Source organism: Carassius auratus, chromosome 12 (assembly GCF_003368295.1).
Source record: "Carassius auratus strain Wakin chromosome 12, ASM336829v1, whole genome shotgun sequence".
NCBI classification, from domain to species: domain Eukaryota; kingdom Metazoa; phylum Chordata; class Actinopteri; order Cypriniformes; family Cyprinidae; genus Carassius; species Carassius auratus.
The window spans coordinates 14,787,083-14,811,084 of record NC_039254.1 but is presented as its reverse complement, the minus strand read 5'-3'; the positions used below and the strand labels follow the sequence as shown (position 1 = coordinate 14,811,084).

Genomic DNA, 24,002 nt, shown 5'->3' with positions numbered 1-24,002 from the left:
GAATGCATCTAACCTATCTAATTGGAAGTTTAAATCTTCTGACAGTATACTCTTACCAGAAACACAACAAATAAATCACAAAAAAGACACGATTCAAATGTCTCTACAGCCACAGCAGAGGGTCAAATGTGAATTCACAGTATCAAATTAAACTAAGCATGCGGCATCTTTGGTGCTGTGCTAGGACTGTGTATCTGCGTGGGCTCACGAGATCTATAGGCTTCCTTAACACCTTAGACGAAACTAGGAACCAAAAAATAAATAAATATGGCCAGCAACCCACTCACACTGGCATGCTACAATAAAACTGACTATCCGTAGAAAAAGATCTGAAAACGGGTTTAGAGACCAGTACACAAGTACACAAAGAGAGAGAAAATGACTAATGACAGAGATGACATCTACAGTCAGGTCACACCACAGGCAATCACAACGGCTCATGCAACTAAGATCATACAAGTGTAAAGTTTTACAAACTAGGCTTGATCTCCACGCCGGGGGCCACTTGAGGCCCAGCACCCTGACTGCCTTCACCTCCATCAGTCCTCCTACTCCTTCTCCTGTCTCTCCTGGACTGCTCAACCTGTGATCTCACGTCTCTAGCAGACCTGGATGTACTGGAGGGTTGCGACGCTTCTGATAAAGACGTGTTCCTTGATGTGCTGCTTTCTTCATCCTTATTATATGCCTGCATCTTTTTCTTTTCACTGGAAAGGCAGTCCACAAGCTTCACTACACAACTAGGTTTTGAACTACTAGAACTTTTGCCAAACTTACACAGGGGTTCCTGATCAGATTTACTGCCTGATCTACTCACTGGACTGGGTTTTGATCTTTTGTTGGTGGTTATCGTTTTGGTTGGCTGTGCTTTACCTTTCTGTTTGGCTATTGTGGTGGTCCTACATTTCCCAGTTGGTGAGGAACTAACATGTTTGACCTTCATCATCGGGATTCTAGATTTAAGTTTTACATCTGGAAGTGGATCTAATCGATTCCTGGCTACGGGTCTAATCTTTTGAAATGGTCTTGAAGATATTTGATCTTTTTTACAACCCAGTGGTGAATGAGGTGCTCTCACTGGCAACCTAGACTTTGGTGGCTTTCTTGTAACGTCTTTGAATTTGGAGATTACATCATTATTCTCTGTACTGCCGTCCTTGAAAGTATTAGTGTCTTTTCTGACTGAATCTGCACATGGGTTTAACTGAACTGAGCAAATATCAGGCATTAACAGCTGTTCGGTTTGTATGCCACTTTGTAGCAAGAAGTGTGTTCCAGCATTTAAGGCCTCAAGATTAGCATTATTACTGCACTTTCTGGAATTACTGGAAGATGTCTGGAGGTATGTTTGTGACTCTGTCCTCGATGAGTCTGTCCTCTGATTGTACTTGCTTGTTCTATAGGTTTCTGGTTCTACTTGATGTGCAGTTTCTGGTGTTTGGCTTTGTGAACTATCCCAGTCTACACAAACAAAATCTCTCTTCTCAATGGTGGAAGATTTGAGTCCTACCTTAAAAGAAGAACATAAAGAACTGACTTCTGAATAGGGGGGAGGCTCCATGTCATGAGATGTGTCAGTGCATATCTGAATGATATTGTATGATATAACCGTGTTGTCCTCCATCTTAACTTGTGCTCTTTCATCTATCAGTGGATTTGAGGTGACTACATTTGGTTTTCTGACCCCATCCCCTATCCTCCCTCCAAATGTATGCTCACCGATCTGAAAAAACTGCAGCCTCTCTTCAACAAAATCCCGCTTGCTCATGTCAATCGCACCACTGCGGGTCATCTCAAACATCTTCCCTTCGTGGAAGGGGAAAGGGTTTGGCTCGCTAGTTGGTGTGCTTTCATCGGTTGGGGTTCTTGCAGGAGTTGTGTCAGGGGTTGTTGCTGTAGACTTGTCATCTACTGCTAGCCCAAATGGCTTGGGATCTTCATCTTTAATTCTAGCGTCCACTACTTCATCTTCTCCCCCCTTGGTTGACCAAGGATCAAAGCCTTTGGTTGCAACAGTTTTAAAATGAGTATTAAACTCCTCATCTAGCTTGTAACTAAAGTAAGTGTCAGACAATCCTTGATCAGATTGTTTTCCATAATTTTCACCGTCCTTTCCATTCCTTTTGTTTGAGGGATCAGTCTTATCTTTGGTCTTTATGTAATCCTCAGCTGGTGATTCTTCATGAATTACTTCAAGTTTACTTTGGCAACGCTCACTAGGTCTAGACATATTATCTGATGCCCAAAGATCCTTTCTATTTTCATTGGGAAATCCAAATGGTTTGGCAATAGGTTCACTTAAGCCGTCATCCTCATCTTGAAGTTCATATCCATCAAGAGAGTCAATCTCAGTGGCATCTGTGTCATGAGAGAACTCTGCAGTTGTCGCTATTGAGCAATCGGTGATGGACTGATCATTGCCATTTTGTTCATAATCATAATCTTCTGCTTTTCCATTACCATTTGCCCCTTGTTCTTTATCGTTTCCATTCTTGTCAGGTTTTTTGGATGGGCTTTTCGTCAAATCTTTGTCCTCATCAATCTTAAAGGTATATTTCTTTATTGGAATAGGTTTAAAGACAGATTCCTCCTCACTTGAATCGCTATCATTAGCTCCTGGGGGCACAGGAGATGGAGGCTGGACTCTTATTATAGGTTCAGCAAGAAGATGTTTATCATGCTCCTCTTGAAGATTTACTTCCATCAATTCAGTCTCAGCCTCTGAGGAAGGAGTCAACCCTTTTTTCCCGGGCTGTGAGGAATCAGAATCCAAGGGTGGTGGAGGAGGGAACTCTATATATGCAACTCTTTTGTTTTTTGTCTCCTGGACAGTTTCATGCTTACCATTGGCTCCCTTTTCTGGTCCAGATTCTTTCAAATTAATAGCTTTGCCTTGCTCACTATCTTCTGACTCCTCTGAAACCTCAGCTATTGGGCTTGCAATACCTGGCATGAAGGCAATAAATGGATCAGGGGTTCTCGAGGTGAGATCATAGCTGACCTCTTCTGAGCTTGGTGTCTCTGGAGTCATAGGACTTTTGCCAGAGCTATCGATAAAAGAGAACTGTTCTAAAGTGTCATCATCAGGGCTGCCTTGAGGAGATAAGGGCTGTTTCTGTTTAACTGCATAAATTGTTCGACTTTCAGAGCTAACCATTTTTTTGAATGTTCCATTGGTTCCTCCTCCTCCCATATCTTTGTCAGACTGTTTCCCTACTTGAACACTTACATAGACTGGTAAAGTTTTAAGCCCTTTGAAACTTTCTCTTGTTGTAACAGTGGATATTTTTTCGACCGAACTAGTGTCACTTAGACCACTTGTTGTTATACTTTCAGCAGAGACTTCTTCAGTCTTCTTTGCTGCAGCTTCCTCTCTCTGTAACTCTGAACGGCCCTGAACCCTTGGTTTGGTCATGGTGGGTATGTGCGATGGGCTTTTTTCAGATAATTTAGTTAATGTGTCTTGATTTGCCTTATTTGACTGATTATTGTCTGAGGAACCAGGTGATGTTCTCACAGGAATATGAGATTCTGTCTGTTTCTTAAGGGTCTTTATCTGAAAGTCATTCCTACTGATATTATCCTTAGACAATGAAGCTGTTTTAACGGTCTCATTTTTAATGTCACTCTTAAAAAACTGCTGCTCTTTAATATCATTAATTACACTATGCCTGTTTGCAATATTTCCATCTTTCAAAGCCTGAGAGTCAACTTTATTAGAGCTCTCCCGAGTTTTATCAAAATCTTGTTCTTTCATTTTCTCAAAATGAGAGGTTGTTTTAACAACAGTATCTGATGTGGTTGATTTTTCAGGTAAACATTTTTCACCCGACTGCTTTGAGACAATAGTACTGCTGCTAATGTGAGGGGTTAATTTACTTTTTTCATTTTCTGTTAGTTTTTTAGTAGGTGTGTGTCCTTCGTCTGTGCAATCAGTTTTTGTGGGTTTTGAACCAGCGTAAAACTGAAACACTGGTAACTTACTTTCTGGTAGTTTCTTAACTGGTTGTTTTGACTGTGTTAGAGGCACATTCTGATCCTGTTTCTGTGCTTCTATTTCAAACTTTTGTCGAACAGAACTCACTCTAAAAGTCTTAACGGGGACTGGGGGTCCTGCATCACCTGTCTTTGTCTGCTTAAGAGCTTCGTGCTGTTTTGGCTTGTCTTCACTGAACTGTGACAGCATATGCCTCTCGGGACTGTTCGGCAGACTTGCACTTTTCCTTTCGTTTGTGCTGCCAAACATCTTCTGTCTGCCTTTGTCCCATTCCTCAACTGCAGTCTTTTGCTTTTTCTCAGGGCTGCTGCATGTTGAGCTCGGCCCTGACTGTGTCTCTCGTGATGATCTTGTTGGTTTCTTTTTCTCAGGGGATTTGAGCTCATCATTTAACTTTTCAGTTTTGTCCCTAAAAAACTGTGAAACCTCACTCAGTTTCTCCTCTGCCTCTTTAATGGTCCGATCTACTCTATCTTCATATATGAGCTTCTCTCTGTCCCTGTCTTGCCTATCCTGGGCGAATCTCATCCACACTGCATGTTTAGGGCTACCGGGTTCTGTGGTATAATGTAATACTGTAACTTTGTCATATTGCTCATCTTGAGAGGGATATTTACCTGATTTGTCTGATGCATCCCTTGCTGACTTTAATTTGGACTCCTTCCTGGGGCCAGCTACTTTTTCTCCATATATGCCTTTTGCCCCATGGACCTCAGTGGCTACTCTATGCGCCTGGTCTGCCACTGAGTCCTCAGTATCAGAATGTGATATGTCTAATTTTTCTGAGTGCAACATTTTCTCAGCATACCTGTATGACTCCCCTCTCAACTCAGATAACTCATCATCATGATACTCAATAGAATGCTGGCTTAGAAGTTTTAAAGTTTTATATGACTCATCTGCAATAAGCTGAGCTGAACTGGGACGAGACTCTTCCTCTTGGGAAACAGGTGTATTGACTCTAGATGTGTCTAAGAAGGATGGCAATGATTCCTCAGCAGCAAGTTCCTCCTCATCTTGAAGAGTCTCATAATCACCATCAACCCTTTCAACAAGCTCCTTGAGACTTCGGTCATTCCTACATATAAACTCTGGATGCTTTTTAGTCTCTCTGATTATAACTTCAGTCGGGTCAGTTGTGTTGCCCTTTTCTATGTGCACCTCGATAATTCTCTCAACTTTGGGTTTTTTGTCCTTTTCGAGGAACCGTGGCGACAATTCATCTCCTTTGATGGCATCTTGGCCAACTTTGTGCTCAAATAAACCGGCAAATTCTTTGGAAGGGTCTCTTCCAGACTGAAAAGCTTTCATTATGTCTCGGACTGACATTGTTTCTCCAGCATCTTTCAGTTGAGGTTTGTGGTAGACCATTCGAGTTGTAGTGGTGATATGAGTTTCTTCTTTGACGCATGCCAGTTCCTCAGAGCTGGCTTTCATCTGCAAGGCTTTTACCTTATCTTTGATTGAGCTAACTGCTGGCTCATGCTCAACCGGAGGCTTTAAAGCTACTGCCTCATCCATTAGAGGCTCACAGACCTCCTCAGGATGTTCATAGCTCCTGATGACATGAACAACCTCAGTTCTGGTTTCGGTTATGACGGGGGGAATAGGCACATCGGTGAAGGGGGGTTTGGGCCCTGTGCTCTCTGCACTTTGAGGAGCTGATGGGGTCTTTTCACTTCTGGTTTCAAAACCACTGTCTGAGAGGGGACTCTTGTCTTGCTCATGGGAAAGGTCATCAGGAGATTCCAGGATAGCATCTGTGCCACTATAGGAGTCTGCTAATTTACTCAAGTCTTTCTCTGAGGGAGAGGTCCGCATACCTGTGGGTGGCATTTTGAGCTTGTGCTCCGGTTTTATGGTACGCTTTTGTTTTTCCTCCCCTTCCTTCTTTATTTCATCATACCTGCTCTTTACATCAGCTATTTTTGAAAGGGAACTGGCACCAAGATCATTCATTAAGTAATCAACCACTTTAGCTAAATTGAGATCTTTATCTGGAACTGACTCTGGCCCAACAGGAAGGGATGGTTCAAACGTTGGCAGGGAACGCATGGCACTCTGTTGTGCCTCCTCAATTTCATCTTTGGAGAACTCTTCCCATTCATCTTCGGACGCCCTGTCTTTACTTGAGCTTTTGGCGTTGCTCAGTACATCTTTTGTGAGAATTTCACTAACTTTGACAAGGTCCTCTTTAACTTTCTCAACCAAACTGAAAGGCTCTTCATCCTCCATCCTGGACTCTTTAGAAACATGCGAGTTGAAGCTTTTGGCTCTGGTTGACGCGTCAGTTTGTAAGATTGCGGTCATTCTTATCAGATCTTCCTTCATATCTGCCACATCCTTAAGAATTTCTTGACTGGAGGTCAACGTGGGTGTGGCAGCAGCTTTTAGGACTGTTGGGGAAATAAAAAGTGAGGGTTTTGAGGGTTTAATTCGTGATGTTGAGGACTGTGCTTGGGTATGTGCCTGAGGTGTGATTGTAATTTTTTCTGGGAGTTTCTTCCCCTGGGGTTCAGGGAGCACACTGACCACAGAGAATACCGGAACGGACATAGAAATGGATGATATTGATGTGGTGGTAGTGGCTGTTGATCTAAGGGTATCGTAAACAGAACTTGATAAATTTGATCTTAAAGGTGAAGATGCAGATTTTAGTGCACTACAATTTGACGATAAGCCAGCAGTAAGTGTTTTCTCAGCCACACTGAAGGCTGCACCAACATTGGCCGTAGCTGCTTGCGTTGTGGCCTGTATCCGTTCTTGTAAGCTGTAAACCCCTCCTGTAAACAGACGGGAAGATGCAGAGGAGGATGAGGGATATTTCATCGGTGAGATGGATCCATTTAGCAGGACTGTTTCAGTACTGGATATTGTAGGCTTAGCTGATGAAGAAAGCGATGACAGAATCGTACCCCTAGCTGCATCTGTGTTTGTTTTAATAGAGGACAAGCTTGTTATGTTTCGAATGGGAGAGGACGCTGCTATACTTGTCGGGGCCAGGGTGGATTTGAATGATAGAGATGTGTATGTATTTGTGGTTGACTTTATAGAATCAGCTTGCGTCACTGTGGTAAAAGTTCTGTCTAGCATGGATCCAGGTGATGAAATCAAGTTAGCTCTTGAGGACAATGAAGCAGCGAGCCCCTTAATGGACACCGGATCTGTTTTACCCGGGGAAGACAGGAGACTGGAGGAAATTTGAACTTGGTTTTGGGGTTGCTGAACCACAGTCTTTATTGGAGATGACATAGATCTGTATGTTCTAATGGGTGATGCTACATCGCTAACTGATTTTGCAGGAGAAGCGTTCAATGTTCCTAGGGTGGACTTGATTGGAGAAGCAGAGGAAATAGACCACACAGACTTTAGTGGTGAAGCAGATGGCGTGTTGGAAGGTGAACTGGAGAGGGAACCCAGTCCACATTTTGTTTGCCCAGGGACGGTAATAGGAGCAGTCGACCATGCCTGGTAAGATCTTGTTGAAAAGACAGGTTTGTGAGCGTAACCAGCAGGCAGTGTTCTTGTTGTACTTCGTTCAACTGTTTCTTTAAACAGACAAATGAAAATCCAACATAAAGTCAACAAAAAATGGTGGAGAAACAGAGAGACCAGAAGGAAAAAATTGGTCAGTGGTGATTGTCTTATAAGGAGTACAGCAGCAGTTTTATGATGTGAAATGGAACTGAAGATGAGGATGGTGCCAAAATAAAGAAGATCCAAAGAGATTCATGGCCCACAAAGGGCTCGCAAAACCAAAATGAACAAAGCACACACTCGCAAAAGTATGACAAAAATGATGAACCACAAAACTTAAAATGGTAAGACAAATGCATAGGACCAGAGTAAAACAATTTCACTTTTGACTTTTGATGTGCTAAATTTTCCTGTGACTGACTACCTTCATTTGCTACAGTGCCTTTTATCTGTTTGGTTTAGAAAAAAAAAATACAGATGTTACCCAAATTTGTGTATTTTGACAAAAACAGAAGACTCCGAAACAAAAAGCATCTTTGTTCCTATGCCACAGCAAAACATATTATGGCAATTGCAGGCAAAATAAATACAATTTAAAGTTCATAATATCGCTCCAACATGCAGATCTGAGTAACCTTAGTGACAGGCAATTCAGTGAAAACTGTGAAAGCACCCGAGATAATCTACCTGTGAGTCTTCATGCATTTCCATCAAAAATGCATTAAATAATTATGCACAATCATAAAGCCAAAAGGAGTCACTCAAAGTTAAATGTTATGAAAGTTACAAAATATCATTCTTGCTAGTGTAGGTAGAAATGAACTAACAGGGTAAATAACATAACATATCATAAGCACAGGTCAAGCACGGCACACCAACTGAAATAGCAAATTTTACATGCAAACTAAACGAACAAAAAAGACAAAAACAAACAAAAAAACAAGCATGTGGACTCTGTTCATGTATGGTAAGAATGTGCAGATAAAACAATGTTTATGCCAGTTAATATATCATAGATGGTCACAGTAAGTCACATGTTAGCTTTAATCACTCCCAAGAATTTGGTTCTCAATATAAGTTCATACATCAGTGAAAACATCACACTCACTCGTTCCAGGCTCGGTCAGATAGCTGTAGCGCTTACGTAAGGCTAGAGATGCAAAGGTATGACGTCGGTCTGGCTTTTCAGTCTGTAACAACAACAAAAAGAATCCTATCAGTTGTCTCAATCAACCCTGCTTAAAGTTTAGCTAACTCTCTTATTGTTCTTTCCTTTTGAAAAAGCATCATGACTATAATATAGGAACACTAATTTGGAAAGTTTTTTTAATAATTGTCTTTATATTACGGTACTCTTTGGGCCGGCCTATATGGTCTCTACTCACATCAAAGGAAATCAGTCCTACATTGATTTCCTTTCATTTATTCTAAAGGCCATGAAACAAAAAGAATAACTACGATCGACTGGGTCAGTGAGATCCTAGGCGCCGATGACTACTACTTTGTCACGCAATATAAACATGTTAGTTTTTGTCCTCTAAATTCAATTTGTTGTGTTTTGAATATGTAATCCACCTAAGTCTTGACAGTGTAGGCTACAGCACTTGGTGCATGGATGAGTAAAAAAAAAAAAATCAACTTGCAGAAAGTTGCAGCAGCATGCAGTATATGTATTAAATGTGTACCCAAGTTAAAGCCGTCTTAAACGAACAAATAACCCAGAGCTAAAGCAACTAGCACACCACATGGAAATGAGGGAACAGCACTATTACCTCTTCTTCTGGATCTGAATCCACATCCTTTTGGTTCCCAAGATGCATTGCAGAAACAGAGGGAATAACGTAATGAAGAGCAGGGGGAAAGAAACATCAGGATGTGAAAAAGGCGATTCAGAGCACACCAAGTAAAAGCGACCGCAAAGCCACAGTGAAGGAACATAAAGGGGTAAAAAAGAAAAAGAACAACAAAGCACAAAGCCGCAACCACAGAAGCTGTTGAAATAAGCACAAGCCTGTGCACCTTCAGCCAAAGCAAGATCCAAATCAAAAGTCTGATTTGGGTCAGCCACAACAACAACAACTTGAAAAAAAGCTTGAAACAGATAAAAGACACACTCAGGTAGGTTGAGCCAAGTTTGACCCTTAATGACTAGGAACACTGCTCTATCTTTCCTGAGTATGAAGATGGCATGATATGACGCAGATGATCAGAGTTCAGCCTTACCTTCTTGAGTCCTGGCAGTGTGATGTTTAAATTACAGATAGCAGTCTGAGCAAGACCCTTGGAAGTTTTGGGCTCTCTGAGGAAGGACAAGCGGCCACATGGCTCTTGGCTGCTGTCTCTGACCTGCAGATGACAAACAAATGTTACTGCTTACGAATTAGTTCTTAGGTCTGACTTGCCCAGAAATTGCTGGATAATAGCTTGTAGCGAAGCTGCCCATCTGATTTAAATAAGTACAAGTTTTCAGCTGGAAAATACACAAGAATGCTAAAGTGATAAGTCACAACAGGCGAGGAGCTACATGTTTCTCATTACCTTCTAATAGCTTAGGGTCTAACAAAAATGAATGCTGATTTTAATAACAAAACAATCTGGCAGGCAGAATGTATTACTAATGTATCTAATAGTCATGAAAACGCTAGAAGAAAAAACAATCTACCTTTACACAGAACGGCAATCTGTTTTCTTTGAAAGCATAGAAGTTAAAAACCAGCTGCTGTCCGGCTTTGGTCAGAGGGGCCAAATTTCCATAGCAGTCCACATAGATGGGTTTCCCTTCCAGTACCTTTAAAACAACCAGCCGTGTCATGCAAAACACATTTTATAAAAACGTTAATGTGCAATAATCTCATAAAATACTAATTTATCTCATTTAAAGAAATAAATACAAACAGATCATGCACCTCGATGTCTTTGCTTCTGGCCACCTCCTCAAAGTTCTCCTGCTGTTCCAGGGTTTTGTCCACTTTATCGTCTGTCATACAGAAGCACCTCAGGCTGGACTCCACAGGGTCGTTCATTTTGGCAAACACTACAAACTTGGCCATGTAGGGCACACAGATGAGCTCTCTGTAGAGCTGGGTGGCCAAACCTACAGTTTCTGGGGTCTGATGGCAGTCTGCAAGCCAAAACCTGGACACAAATTTAACAGTCACAAAGCTAAAATAATATTTTCTGGAATTAGAAATGAGGTATTGAAAATTGATTGTGGCAGGTTAAGAGGATTTTAGAAGAGAGAAGTTCCTAAGTTGTTCTTGTACCTGGCAGACACGTTTGTTGTGAAGGACACACAGTCATTCATAAAGGTGAGAGGTGTAGTCCCAGTGATGTCCTCCCACTGAGCAGGCGATGTGCCACCTGTCATGAGATGCTTTATTAAAATGATTTCTACATTTTCTTAAGAAAGTCTGAGTGCTCAAATAGAGATCAAACAGAGATGCACTGGTTGACCGGCTGTCAATTTGTTGTTTTTTGCTGGTATGTTTTATGTAGCATATTTCACAAAGCGAAAATCTGTTTTAAATGCCATATTACACAATCTAATTGAAATCAAAAACAACTGCTCAAACTACGTTAGTGCAGCATCTTTGTCTGGATTGTAATTAAAATGCAGTGGTTGCCACTTTTATTCTTTCTTGTATAAAGAAAAAAACTGGAGTCGGTATCGGAATTGGCCATTAAAAATTATAATCTATAATGTTTACTATAAAGTTTTCAAAATTGTTCTAATTCTGTGATAGATGTCCAAAGGACTCCCAACCACAACTATAACGATAATGACACAGATGAACAATATCGCTGAAATCATTTTCTGAACATCGACAACCAATCAGAGTCCACCTTTAAAGAGCTTGAGCAGTAAATGCAAGTGCAAGTGTGATTGTGACAAAAATAACAATATTGTGTGTTGGTGTGGACGTTAATAAAGTTATCATTTTAGTTATCATACTTCTTGTTGTTATCATCCCTTATTATTAGTAATAGAGCAATAGAGTGATGACTGCAAACACCACTATAGTGAAATGGAATTTGATAAACTGTTAAAAAGATTCTATATTTTATTATACATCGTTATTCTCTAAAAGTCATTCCTACCAGTTATACTGCAGAGCAGGCGGAGGCTTGGTGTTGGGTCTCCTTTGTAGCCATTCACCACACCCTCTCCAGACAGTGGAGGCACAGGTAGGGTCATGGTAATGGGCTTATGGAACTTCCTCCTGCGAGGCTCCACGGTCACTATAGGGCTGAAGGTGGCACGATTTCCTATGATCTTCTTCACAGCTTCATCTGGAACAGGCTGGGCCTGTTTAAAGAAAGCAAGATCATTTAAGCATTCCCAAATAATCCCAAATATGTCCAATCATAAACACCCACCATTGGTTGAGCTACTGTTATTGTATCAGATATTGTTGGGGATGCTTAAACAACCAATGTTTGATAGAGTCAGAGTGTAACAATTTTAAAAGGAATCAACCAAAAATTGTCTAACAGTACATTTTAATGAAAAAATAAAATAAAGAACCTTTTTCCATTATAAAGAACCTTTTCTGGAATGGAGACTTGCTACTAGCAAATACACTCACAACAAGAAATACTGCTGCTGCACATATAAAATAGGCCTGGGTTATAAAACAATGTTTCGTTTTTTATCGACGTTACTCCATCGATAGCAATACCGAAATGGGTAACACTTTATAATAACTGCATGCTATTAATCATTAGTTAAGCATTAGGAAACAGTTAATTCATCATTTATAAAGCATTAATAGACATTTATAAGCAGTTTATAAATACAGATATAAATGCTTTATACCTGATTTAAAAGCATATCTATAATGTATTTAATAATTGTTTTTTCATACTTTATTAAAGGGGGAGTGAAATGCTATTTCATGCATACTTTTTTTTTTACACTGTTAAAGAGTTGGATTCCCATGCTAAACATGGACAAAGTGTTCCAAAAATACTCCTTCCAGTTTGTCACAAGTTTCGGAAAGTTTTTTTCGAGTATGGCTCTGTGTGACGTTAGATGGAGCGGAATTTCCTTATATGGGTCCTAAGGGCACTTCTGCCGGAAGAGCACGTGCTCCCGTATAGCAGAGCACTGAGAGGCTGAGCACAGACATTCACTGATCAGAGCGAGAGCGTCGCGAAAAGTCACAAAAGAAGTGTGTTTTTGGTTGCCAGGGCAAGACAACCCTGCACAGATTACCAAAAGAGAAACAGCATTAAGGGACCAGTGGATGGAAATTATTTTTACAGAGCATCAATGGAGTTGTGCAAGTGTTTTTGTTTGTTCCCTGCATTTCGAAGATGCTTGTTTTACAAACAAGGCCCAGTTTGACGCCGGATTTGCGTATCGTTTATTTCTTAAGGATAATGCAGACCCAACGAAAAGGGTCACGATCGTGTGTTGGAACCGCAGGCGGTGAGTAAAACTGCTTCAAATATCTCTGTGTTGTTAACTTAGCTATCGGCGCTTAAGCACATCAAGTAAACAACATGCGATGTTGTCATCAAACTGCACTTTTCACATGTACAGCTTAAAAAAAAAAAAAGACATAAAGTGGAACGCTAAGCAAATATATACAGTTTCAGTACATACCACATAGAGACATCGTTGCTGATGCTGCTCTTGTTAAATTTCAGCCTCTAGATCTGATTCTGGATCATAAATATACGCTGAATCTGACTGTAAGCCATGGTTTGTTTGGGACGATGGTTTTTTCCTCATGGTAATGTCACAGCTTCCACACGCTCTCAACGCAAAAGCCTACTGGCGCTCGTGATTCTTTAGCTCCGCCCACACGTCACGCCTCCAGCCGGTCGTGTTTTTCCGGGAAAAATCGGTACAGACTATCTTTCTCTTATGAATATAATAAAACTAAAAGACTTTTTGGAAGTTATGAAGGATGCAGTACTACTCTATATGTACTCAAGATTAACAGGATATTGAGTGAAAACGAGCATTTCACCCCCCCTTTAATGATCAATGTATCATTTCTAAATTAAGTATAGCATTATTTACACACCAGTTATTAAGGAGTTGTCAATGGTTCATAAGATCACTTAGAAATTGTAAGTAAATGATTAATAAACTATTTAAATGTGCATTCATACATCTTTTTATTCAGACATATAGTAATAGTTACTTATAGTGTTAATAAATGGTTTATTAACATGTATTTCTACTGTAATTCAGGGTTAATTCAGGTAGTTATAAAACATGTAGTTGTTAGTTAACTACTTTTGTGAGTTCATCTAAAGTGAGGACTATTTATGCATTGTAAAGCTTTTACAAATGAGATTTAAAGGCTGTTAATATTTCTATGTTCTGTATCCCTGTGTGGTGTTTGTTTCCGTTTTTTGTTTAGAAGATAAGTGAGCCTTTAAATATCCTTTATAAATGCTTTACAAGGCATAACTAGACTCACTTTAGATGAGCTCACATAAATAGTTAACTGACCACTACTAAATGCTTTATGACTACCTGAATTTACTACATTTCTTGTGATCTTATAAATCACTGGCAACTCCTAAATAACTAGTTTGTAAATAATGCTATACTTCATTGAGAAATGTAAAGTATGAAAATACAATTATTAAACACATTATAGATATGCTTTTAAATCAAGAATAAAGCCTTTATATCTGTATTTATAAACTGCTTATTACTTTCTATTAATGCTTTATAAATTATGAATTATCTGTTTACTAATGCTTAATTAATGATTAATAGTGTGCAGTTATTATAAAGTGTTACCGAGAAAGGTTCGATAGTTCATGATATAAGCACATGCTATGAGTGAAGCAGACAGCACACACAAACATGGACATGAGTGCTGTGCCTGCCTGTGATGAGGAAATTGTGAATAAAAATAATAATATTAGTTGAATTAAAAAAAAATTAAAATTGCATTTGATACAAATGATACAGTCGAATGTTAGGTGTGCGTCCTCAGTGGTGTGTGAGATGCGGTGATGATGATGTAAGTGATGTTGTTACATTTTAATGTTTTAGATAAATATGACTGCTGCACACGCGTGTCACACAAGAGATGTATTGGAAGCCATGCAAAGTTAAAACTATTTATAATATGGCACTGTTGAATGCTTGAATCTGATTGGCTGACGAATGTTCAGAGGTGTGCAATTATTTTCAGGGAAACATACGGCGAACATAGTTCCAGACAGCTGTCTTGACCGCATTACAATTCCACATCACTTCGCATAGTTAACTGTAATAACGGTCATGCAGTTTGCACAAAAAGCTGTTTTCAGCACTGGCCTGATGATTTTATCAGTTAGCCTACATAGTGTACTTCTCAATAGCGAGTTAATAACAGCGCTGTTAAGAGACGCACAGAGGTAGCCTAATTCACACAAGTTCTCTCTCTCTCTCTCTGTCTTTGTCTCTCTTGCTCTCTTTCTAATAGCTTCATTAATAACTGCAATAGAATGCTATAAACGGCTCAAGCCTCCATTACCATCTTTAAGTTTATGTTTTGGATCTAGCAAAACAGGCATTGGATGAGATGCGGAAGAAATAATCCTTCACACAATGGCGATTTAAGTTAAAAAACCGGTCAAATCCCTTTAAATATATCCTCTGATCGATGTCTTGAGGTGTGGTAACCATAGTATAAGCTAAATAATTGACTCTGGCCATTGAATTATTAGAAAAATAATGCACCCAAATGATTCCTTACTTAAACATTTAACACATCTTGAATTTGTGGAGGTTTATTCCTTTTCACTGCATGTTTTCAAATGCAATCTGTGTGATCGGCAATTCTGCTCTTTTTTATTTTTTATTTTTTGTAATGCATAAATACATAACGTTGTTTTGTTCATAATTGTTTATGCAATTTAAGAAATTATATTTGAGTTTTAAATGTTAATTTATACATTATGCACGTTTTTTATATCATTGCACTGACAATTTAATTCGCTGCATTGTTTTGCTCATTGCGCCCTCCTGTTGGCTCGGGAGACAAGCCAAAAATTTCCATAAGACTTATTTATTCTGCGTATAACACATAAGAAATTAGATATTTGTTTGAATTTTATTTTGTGTTTGACTTAACACACACACACACACAAATGCAGTTTTTCTCAATAAATTATATTGCATTTTGTTTTAATAAAGGTTATAAAAATGTCAATAATTGTCGAAACTGAATGATATGAAACATGATATTGTTGATAATTTTTTTTGCTATATAGCCCCGCCTAATATAACATATGAATAAGCCCCATAGCATATATGATCACCCCATAGCAGATATATAAAGGTGGAGCTGGGGAAACTGAGGGGTTTCTGAAGCATGCTGCTACTACTACAGCAAGAACTGGAAGAATTATTTGAATGTTGTTCAACGAGCTCTTTGCTTACCGATACAGGAGAGAACCAATTAGCTGTGCCATGTGATGATGTAATTATGTCAGAATGAGTTAGACCTATAGCACTGCGCCATTTAGAGTTTCATACCAGAACTTTGGTTATATATAAAGGAAATGTTGATTGAATTGGACAGTTGTCTACCTGCAGTCCAACTCTGATCTTCTTGGTGAGCGCACCCTCAGGGAAGGAGGCCTGAACCAGAGGTACTGTCATGCTGGACAGGACCCCTCCGTCTGGACCCATTTGATTACTCTCCTGTTTGATCCGTGATACCACCGCAAAGTATTGTGGGAAATCCTTTGTGATGATCCGGCAGATACGCTTCTTCTCCAGATCTGCTGTGCTGTCAAGCTCTGTAGAGTACACAATTATTATGTGAGTTTGATTTCAAGAAGCATATAAATTACATATTTTACAGAAGCAAACAAAAACTAGTATTTTTAATTTCCTGAAGGAAATGTATGTGGTGTTTGCCTATGCAAAAGTTTGCATCATGATGCTAAAGTCTTGCAGTGGTGATAAATGTGTTGTTATGCAGCTGTAATGAATGTGTAACCCAAATGTTCATCTAATTTTAACACATTTGTGTATGGCACAGGCTGTCTCGAAATTGTATTGTTTGAAAATATCTAGGCATTACATCAGACATTGGTCATCCTGCCTTCTAGATATTGCCATAACCTCAGAAAAACTCACATCTGCCGAGCGCACATCAACACTCACTCTAGGCTTGTCTGAATCTCATCATGCACTAGCAAAGTCAGTGACAGTGCAAATGTAATAATCATCATTTTACCTTCATCCATGCCATTGAGGAGCTCAATGAGGTCTTCAGATTTGCAGTCATAATGATGCTCCTTCCAGGTCTCACCGTTTTCGCTCCTGAGCATAATAAGCTCTCGCTCTTTCCCTCTCATGGACCCAAAATGAGGGATCTCCACAATCACAGGGCTGTGAAAACACATCGCAAGCCTTTATCAGTGGAACCTCTCAGACTACTAAACGCGAGACGACGAGACACACAGATGCTAATGATGACTTTAGTAGATGGCCATGACGAACATTCATGGAACATTAGTGCAGAAGAGGGGCACTTGGCAAATGCATCTGATATTAATAAAAGGTAAACTTTAGTGGTTTCTATTATGAACCCAAGAGGACAGATGCAGACATTATTTTATCAATGTTTTAGTTTAGCATAACGTCTATTTTTATTTTTTTTATTTTTTTTACCAAGCGTCACTGTTTCATGCTTAAAAATTAAATCTTTCAAACACCAAGTCAGATGCAAAATAAAGATGCACAAAATCCTATTCCTGTTTTTTTTTTTTTTATTAAAATATCTAACAAGATAAATACACTTTCAGACAGCATAGTTTATAATATATTTTAATCTTGTGATATTTCAACTTAAATACACCATAAAAGTAATAGTCAGATAACATTAAACTAGATGAACAGATGTTTACAAACAAGACGAGGCTTAAGGAAATTTGTACATTTTGCAAAAAATACCCTTTTGAAACAAGCAAAACACCTAATAGACCAACACAAATCTAAAACTAAGCAAAACAATTGCCAGTGGGATAAAATAATTTAAGAATTCTTTAAACAAGCACTACAGTATATCTAGCTAATGGAAATATGAACTGATGATACTAATCAGAAATGCTTATAAAATGATCAAGCATTAAGCAACCTTAGCGCATCTTAAAAAATTATAAATTCAGAAAATTAACTCATGTGGTCTTATTTCAAACATTATATCTACTAATATATTCTTATTTCATAGAGTCATTGCCAGGATTCCAATACAATTCAACTGGTACAACACGGTGCTACTAATAATAAAGGGTTTAATTCTCAGGAAACATCTGCTGATAGAATGTGCACTTCAGGTCAGATGAGTTAAACGATCTTGGATTATAAGTACAAAACCCATCAAGGTGGATAAAAGTGTGAATGCTATTCATTTCCTTATTTAAGACAATGTTACATTAAGAATTTGATTCTTATTTTCAAATTAGTATATATTTGTTTTCTGTATCCAATATAAATGCTAAAAACAAGGTTAATCATTTTAATGGCAAAACATCAGTCTTTACAATAATTGACTAATTTTTAAGCATTTCTGTTTAGGTTTAAAATCAATTAATATTATTTCTGCCAACAATTTTTTTTTAATTTTTTTTTTGCATTTCCCATTGGTAGCACTTAAATCAAATAGCTCATATTATACAATGGATTAAAAACAGTAACATCAGACAAACGTGGAATCATGGAAGAAAACATTTAATGTGTCGACAGAGAAGGTACCATGGAAAATGTCATGCCTGAAGGCCCCAGACTCAGACCCACTAGAACTGTGAGTTAAACAGGGCATATTAGACGCTAAAAAGTGTATTCTGAGAGTGACCCTTCACTAAAATAAACACTGATACCTTCTCTAAAACTAAAAGGTCAAATGAAACTCTCTCTCAGCATAAAATCACAGGGCTAAGGCGGCAGCCATGACTGCAGACACTCATGCTCACAAAGCACTGCATAACCAGCCCAGACAGTCAGTATGAGTCACTTTCAGCGATGTGTACATTCACTGAAAGCTAAAAGGAAAAGGTGTAGATGAACGTAAAGGAGGAAACAAAGAAAACATCAGCTACGGCGTCAATAAAAGAAGTAGTTGAAGTCAGCATGAAGTGCTGTGACTTCACTAAGCACACAGTCCTACCCAGAAAATTTTGTTCCCCGTGGCCCGAGCTGCAGGATTCGGCTAATGTAGCTCTCGCCCTCACTAAGAGGGGGGGATTTTCGAGGTAGATGGAGTTTACTGAATTATATCCATGCAGCATTTAGAGGAACAAAAAGGAGGAACAACTTGTCATTCCTGCAGGATGGGAGACTAGCTCTAGCTTTGTAATGTTTTAGTGAGCTATTGCTCACCCTGTTCCAAGTACAGCGGCTTGTTCCAAAACTTTGTGAGCTTTCTTTCATCTACCATGCATCCAAAATGACATAAGTAATTATCTGGAACACTCACAGGCAACATCTCATGTGTACAAACAGGGCACAGGAGACTCGACTAACAATTGATTTCAGCAAGGTTTGCCGTTAGTCTGCTGTAAATCTAACAGTGTGGTGCTCTAATAAACATAAAATACATCAACACACAAACAATGGGTAAAACAGTACATCTCAATTTGTTTGGACTATTTTTATAGAATACATTTTCTCTAGCTTTGTCCAGTGAATTCTGGGATTGTATTCTTCATGAGGAAGGACAGATTCTGGCCAAAACGTAATAATCTCAGAAGGTAGCAATCTTTTATTTTATTTTTTTCTTGAACATGCCTGGGACACCCACTAAAAACAAAGTTATCTATTTTATTTTATTATTGAAAATTTTAATACAATGGTCTATTTTGTGATTTTGCTTCTAAAACATTATTTCAGACTAATGCAAAGAAAAACTTGTTTAAGTACTCTTTATATGCTTGCATCTTTAGAATTAAACTATGACTCAATATAAGTTCTGTTTTTTTCTGATTTTTCCGGAAATCTCCAATTCAGTGGCACTTACAAACTTTATTTTTATTCCTTAATATATTCTGAATATCTGTTTATAAGGAGGGATTTATGTATCCTTTGTCTTATTTATATAACATTTTATTTCTAAAAAAATATGGTGATTTTGTATTTATTTTCTTTTTCTGGCTGTTGAAAGTATTTTCTGATTTATAGGGTGAAAAAAAAAAAGATATACAAAATCCTGTCTGTAACAATTCTGTAATATGTCACCAAAATTACATTATCCAAAATACTTTATCCAATGCTCCGGAAATGTATGTAAATGAATGCCTACATAATAAGATAATTAATCTTTTGCTTATAAAAGAAAAAAAAAATCATAAAACAATTCAAAACAATTGTCTTAAAGCTATATTTTACCAGGAAAATTAAAATTTAATCATAAAAAATAAAAAATAATAATTATTAATAATTAATAATTAATTTATTTACCCTCAAGCTTTTCCAAACCTGTATGAGTTTGTTTCTTCAGCTGAGCACAAAACAAAACCAGTTGATGGCAGCCACTGAATTCCATAGTAAAAATACTGTTTGATTATCTTCTTTTGTGTTCAGCAGAAGAGAGAAACTCATAGAGTTTTGGACGAACTTGAGAATGAGTAAATGACCAAATATTTAAATTTTGGCTTCACTATCCCTTTAATGCACTGTGTTTACCCAACAAGCCAAAGTATGATGATAGCTATTTAAAAATAAAAATGATTACCCAATTCACCTGTGGTGCCTGGCCTTAAAATGTTCTCTATGTAGCCAGCTCACCAAGTTCTAGAACAGAGCCATGTGTCATTTTAAAACACTTATAACTTAAATGGTGGAGCTCTTTCAGCAGTCCTCAAGACATTTACAAGGGAACTTTGGTGACCTGCAGAATCCCATTGTAGGAAATAGAGTTAAGGAGAGGGTAAAGTCAAGGTGCTTTACTTGTACATTGCTGAGTCAGTGTCATTTAACAGGGCATTGGCATGATAACAGTGATGGGCAAAGTCGCTCCGTGTCACTGCTGAAACACTTCACCGACACACACTACCAAACACAGATGATTTCCATGGTAATGATAGGAAAAGCTGGAATGAAACAGTCATGAAGGTGAAACCTACCCCAGAAACTGAGCCCCCGCTGGGCCCACCTCCACCAGCCGGCTCGCCAGCCCCTCTCCCTCCACCATGGGCGGCAGGGATGCCAGCTTGTGTCTCTTGACCAGACGACACGTGATACGCGTTGGCGCGGTGCACTTGCGAGGTGGGATGATGATGCGCATGCCATTGTGGCGACTTCCTCGCATGGAACCACCGCGGGCGTCCACCATGAAGCTCACCAAAAACCTGTGGAAGGAAAATGATCCAATAAGAGAAGATAAAGAGAGATTCAGCATCTTACAGGCTCTCAGAGATGAACTGTCCCATGCTGTGACAAAAACACACTCACAAACAAACTTCTGATTGAAAATCAGAGAAGAAGAAGTGATCTGGAATCATTCCATGCACCTGGTGAGAAGTTAGTGAGGAACGCAATGTTGGTCGGATATTTAGCCATTGTATTAACAAAGACCGTTACAATTAGTTTACAGTAAAGGATCAGAATTCAACAAAACTGTTAAGGTGTTGCATTGTAAATCTTTTATTTGTATTGCTAAAACGTAAACATTTTAAGTACAGTATATATAAAAAACTATAAGTGAAAATGATATACATGTGTACTGTACAGTAGGTCTTGTGGTTTGTTTGGCTTGTGAAGATATTATCAAACAGTGAATTATACTGATATATTGGCCTGGGCTGTGTTTCCCTAGAAGTTGAGTTGAGAACAGCAACAACACAAACACAGGGAGGAGAAACTGTGATAACATGATCAACCGTCACCTGTTGTCATACTGAAGGAGTGAGGGAGAAACGCTGCAAAGAAACAAGTGGAATAGGGAATATGGGGGGGGAAAAAATCATAAGAGCTTTAATATTAGCACTAAGACATCTGAATGTGACTTTAAACCACTGAAAGAAGTCAATTCGGCACTCGTGTGATGTGCAAATACCCAAAGCACATTTACAAAAAGCTGTCTCTCATACAGTGAGCAGATACTGAATTGAGTTCTCTTTCGCATCTTCTTGCACTTGACTGGACAAATAACCACAAAATTATGTCAAAATATCCTCATAAACACAGTCGATTTTGTATTAAGTGAAGTAAACAGTTGAGAAAGAAAAGCCATGTGTGACAATATATTAGACCTATGCTTTAGGTCAGTGGTTTTCAACCTGTGGTCCGCGGCCCCCTAGTTTTTTTTGTCCAAATCGCACAGCCCTAGTTTATTCAATAAATATAGTTTAAAATCTAGCTTCTGAGTACTAAGTTATTAACCCAACAATAGCGGGGTCAGTTAATTTTTTTGAAGTGGGCCGCGCAAACATATGTGTTTGGTTGTGTGGGCCGCGAGTTGAAAAAGGTTGGGAACCACTGCTTTAGGTCTTAAAGTGATAGCAGCCTAATACTCCTGCTGCTGTCTGTGCTACAGAAGGCACAGAATAAATATGTTTGATATCTAAATGTTTGACTTGATATCTAAAACTAAGCATCATAAAGAATCGGAAATGATAAGAAGACATTGGAATCAGAAACAAACAACTGTATTGCTTCTTTCTGGTCCCTAGAAATGGATCCTTCATGTAATGTAGAATTTTGTTGGTTTTTTTCTACCAAAAAAATGAGAAATAACACACTTTTACAGTGTCACATATGGCATATAATTTGCACTTAATTTTAAAGTGTTGTGATGACTTTTTGAACAAAATCAGGCCAAAAAACGAAGTTAATTTCACAAGCTCAAAAAAGCTTTTTGAAAAAGTTTGAAGTATAAGAATAGTAGTGGTGATGTTGGCTTTACCCTGAATGGACGGGGCTGGAGACCAGGTTCACGTTGTCCAGAGTCTCTGGAGTCCAGCTACAGCGCCTCATCGAGTCTGTGTTGTAATCTTTTGATAAAGCCAGGTGCTGAAACACGAAACAAGCTTGTTCAGAACTGAACATGCTACTCATATTTCCATTCACTGCGGTTCTGTGGTGAACCATGGTAAACGGCTAGTGCTTTCAGTCCTCTCATACTGTATGAGACTGAGACTCTGCACTCTGCTATTAACAGCTCAACCACACGATAATCACCTTGCCTTGTGGTTGATGATGACCATCACAATCAACAAAACAACATGCAGGAGAAGTATTTCTAGGTGGTTGAAGATAAATGGAAGAAGCCCCCTGATGCAAGACCAAAACAGCCAAAACAATATGAAAAGCTAAGCTATAAAAATTCAACAGATAGAGAAAGGAAAGAATCTGGACTGAAAAGCAGGACATAAAAGAACAGTAAATGCATCTTGTGGAGCAAAGCTTTTGTTTGCCTGCATTGGGTTGTGGATTAAGAAACAATGCAGAATTCCTTAATGCATTTTATACCTTAAAATGAGAGTCAACAAGGGTGGCCATTTCTCTACAGACCCCCTGAAGCGTTTGAAGAGAAGAGACAGAATCTGAATCACTCCTTATGCACTGATCAACATTGATAGACAAAACGACTTCACAATCTTTAACAATAAAGTGTAACTTTTCACTCTCATTATATATTTTACTGTATGAATAGTGCTTTAATCATTTCTGCGATTTCTGGATTTTTGGCCCATCAGTTCTTTATTTGCATACTCAGTACTAAAGTTTACATGCATACTGCATAGTTAAGTATATTTCTGGCCTTTGTTGTGCTTTGTACTTTTGTTTAGTAAACTTCACAGAATTCTCCCATTAACTTACATTATTTGACTTTCCATTATTCAAAATATACAGATATTGATTATACCACTATTATATTTGCACACTGAATTGTGATTGGCTCTTATCAAACATCTGTGTTACCTCTTGAGAATAATAAGTGTTTTTAATTGTATTGAATGTGTACTTGTCTATACCGTATTTTCCGGACTATAAGTCACACTTTTTTTCATAGTTTGGCTGGTCCTGCGAATTAGTCAGGTGCGACTTATTTATCAAAATTAATTTGACATGAACCGAGAGAAATGAACTAAGAGACTTGAACCAAGAGAAAACATTACCGATTACAGCCACGAGAGGGCGCTCTATGCTGCTCAGTTCTCCTGTAGTCAACCACTGAGCAGCATAGAGCGCCCTCTCGTGGCTGTAATTGGTAATGTTTTCTCTTGGTGCTTGGTTCTAAATAAATGCGACTTATAGTCCGGTGCGACTTATATATGTTTTTTTCCTCATCATGACGTATTTTTGGACTGATGTGACTTATACTCAGGTGCTTATAGTCCGAAAAATACGGTAGTTCAAAACTTAAAAGTACATATTTACAATGCTGTACATACAGATAATAAAATATTATTCAAATAAAAGGCCACTTAAGTGCACTTAAAATACACTTCTCTGACTAATATAATTTCAACTGTAATGTCTTTTTTATTATTCCATTTCATTATATATGAAATGTACTAATAAATTGCAAATGCACTATTACAAATGTGTAGAAACAAA

General features: G+C 38.5%; 1 protein-coding gene across 38 annotated transcripts in view; it reads right to left on the bottom strand.

The window, feature by feature from the left end:
* LOC113111932 (ankyrin-3-like) overlaps positions 1 to 24,002 on the bottom strand; it is a 159,008-nt gene that overhangs the window by 9,308 nt on the left and 125,698 nt on the right. For 18 of the 38 annotated variants that reach the window (XM_026277165.1, XM_026277177.1, XM_026277185.1 and 15 more), the window contains 14 exons: positions 22,911 to 22,955; positions 22,345 to 22,451; positions 21,326 to 21,358; positions 20,564 to 20,788; positions 16,678 to 16,832; positions 16,023 to 16,234; positions 11,573 to 11,780; positions 10,738 to 10,834; positions 10,381 to 10,609; positions 10,137 to 10,262; positions 9,698 to 9,820; positions 9,247 to 9,273; positions 8,583 to 8,664; positions 1,720 to 7,545 (listed from right to left, as the gene is read on the bottom strand). In XM_026277165.1, the coding sequence (XP_026132950.1) occupies positions 1,720 to 7,545; positions 8,583 to 8,664; positions 9,247 to 9,273; positions 9,698 to 9,820; positions 10,137 to 10,262; positions 10,381 to 10,609; positions 10,738 to 10,834; positions 11,573 to 11,780; positions 16,023 to 16,234; positions 16,678 to 16,832; positions 20,564 to 20,788; positions 21,326 to 21,358; positions 22,345 to 22,451; positions 22,911 to 22,955 (7,495 nt within the window). The remainder of the gene's footprint in view (positions 1 to 1,719; positions 7,546 to 8,582; positions 8,665 to 9,246; positions 9,274 to 9,697; positions 9,821 to 10,136; positions 10,263 to 10,380; positions 10,610 to 10,737; positions 10,835 to 11,572; positions 11,781 to 16,022; positions 16,235 to 16,677; positions 16,833 to 20,563; positions 20,789 to 21,325; positions 21,359 to 22,344; positions 22,452 to 22,910; positions 22,956 to 24,002) is intronic. The other 20 variants (XM_026277169.1, XM_026277178.1, XM_026277181.1 and 17 more) reach the window with 12 other exon arrangements.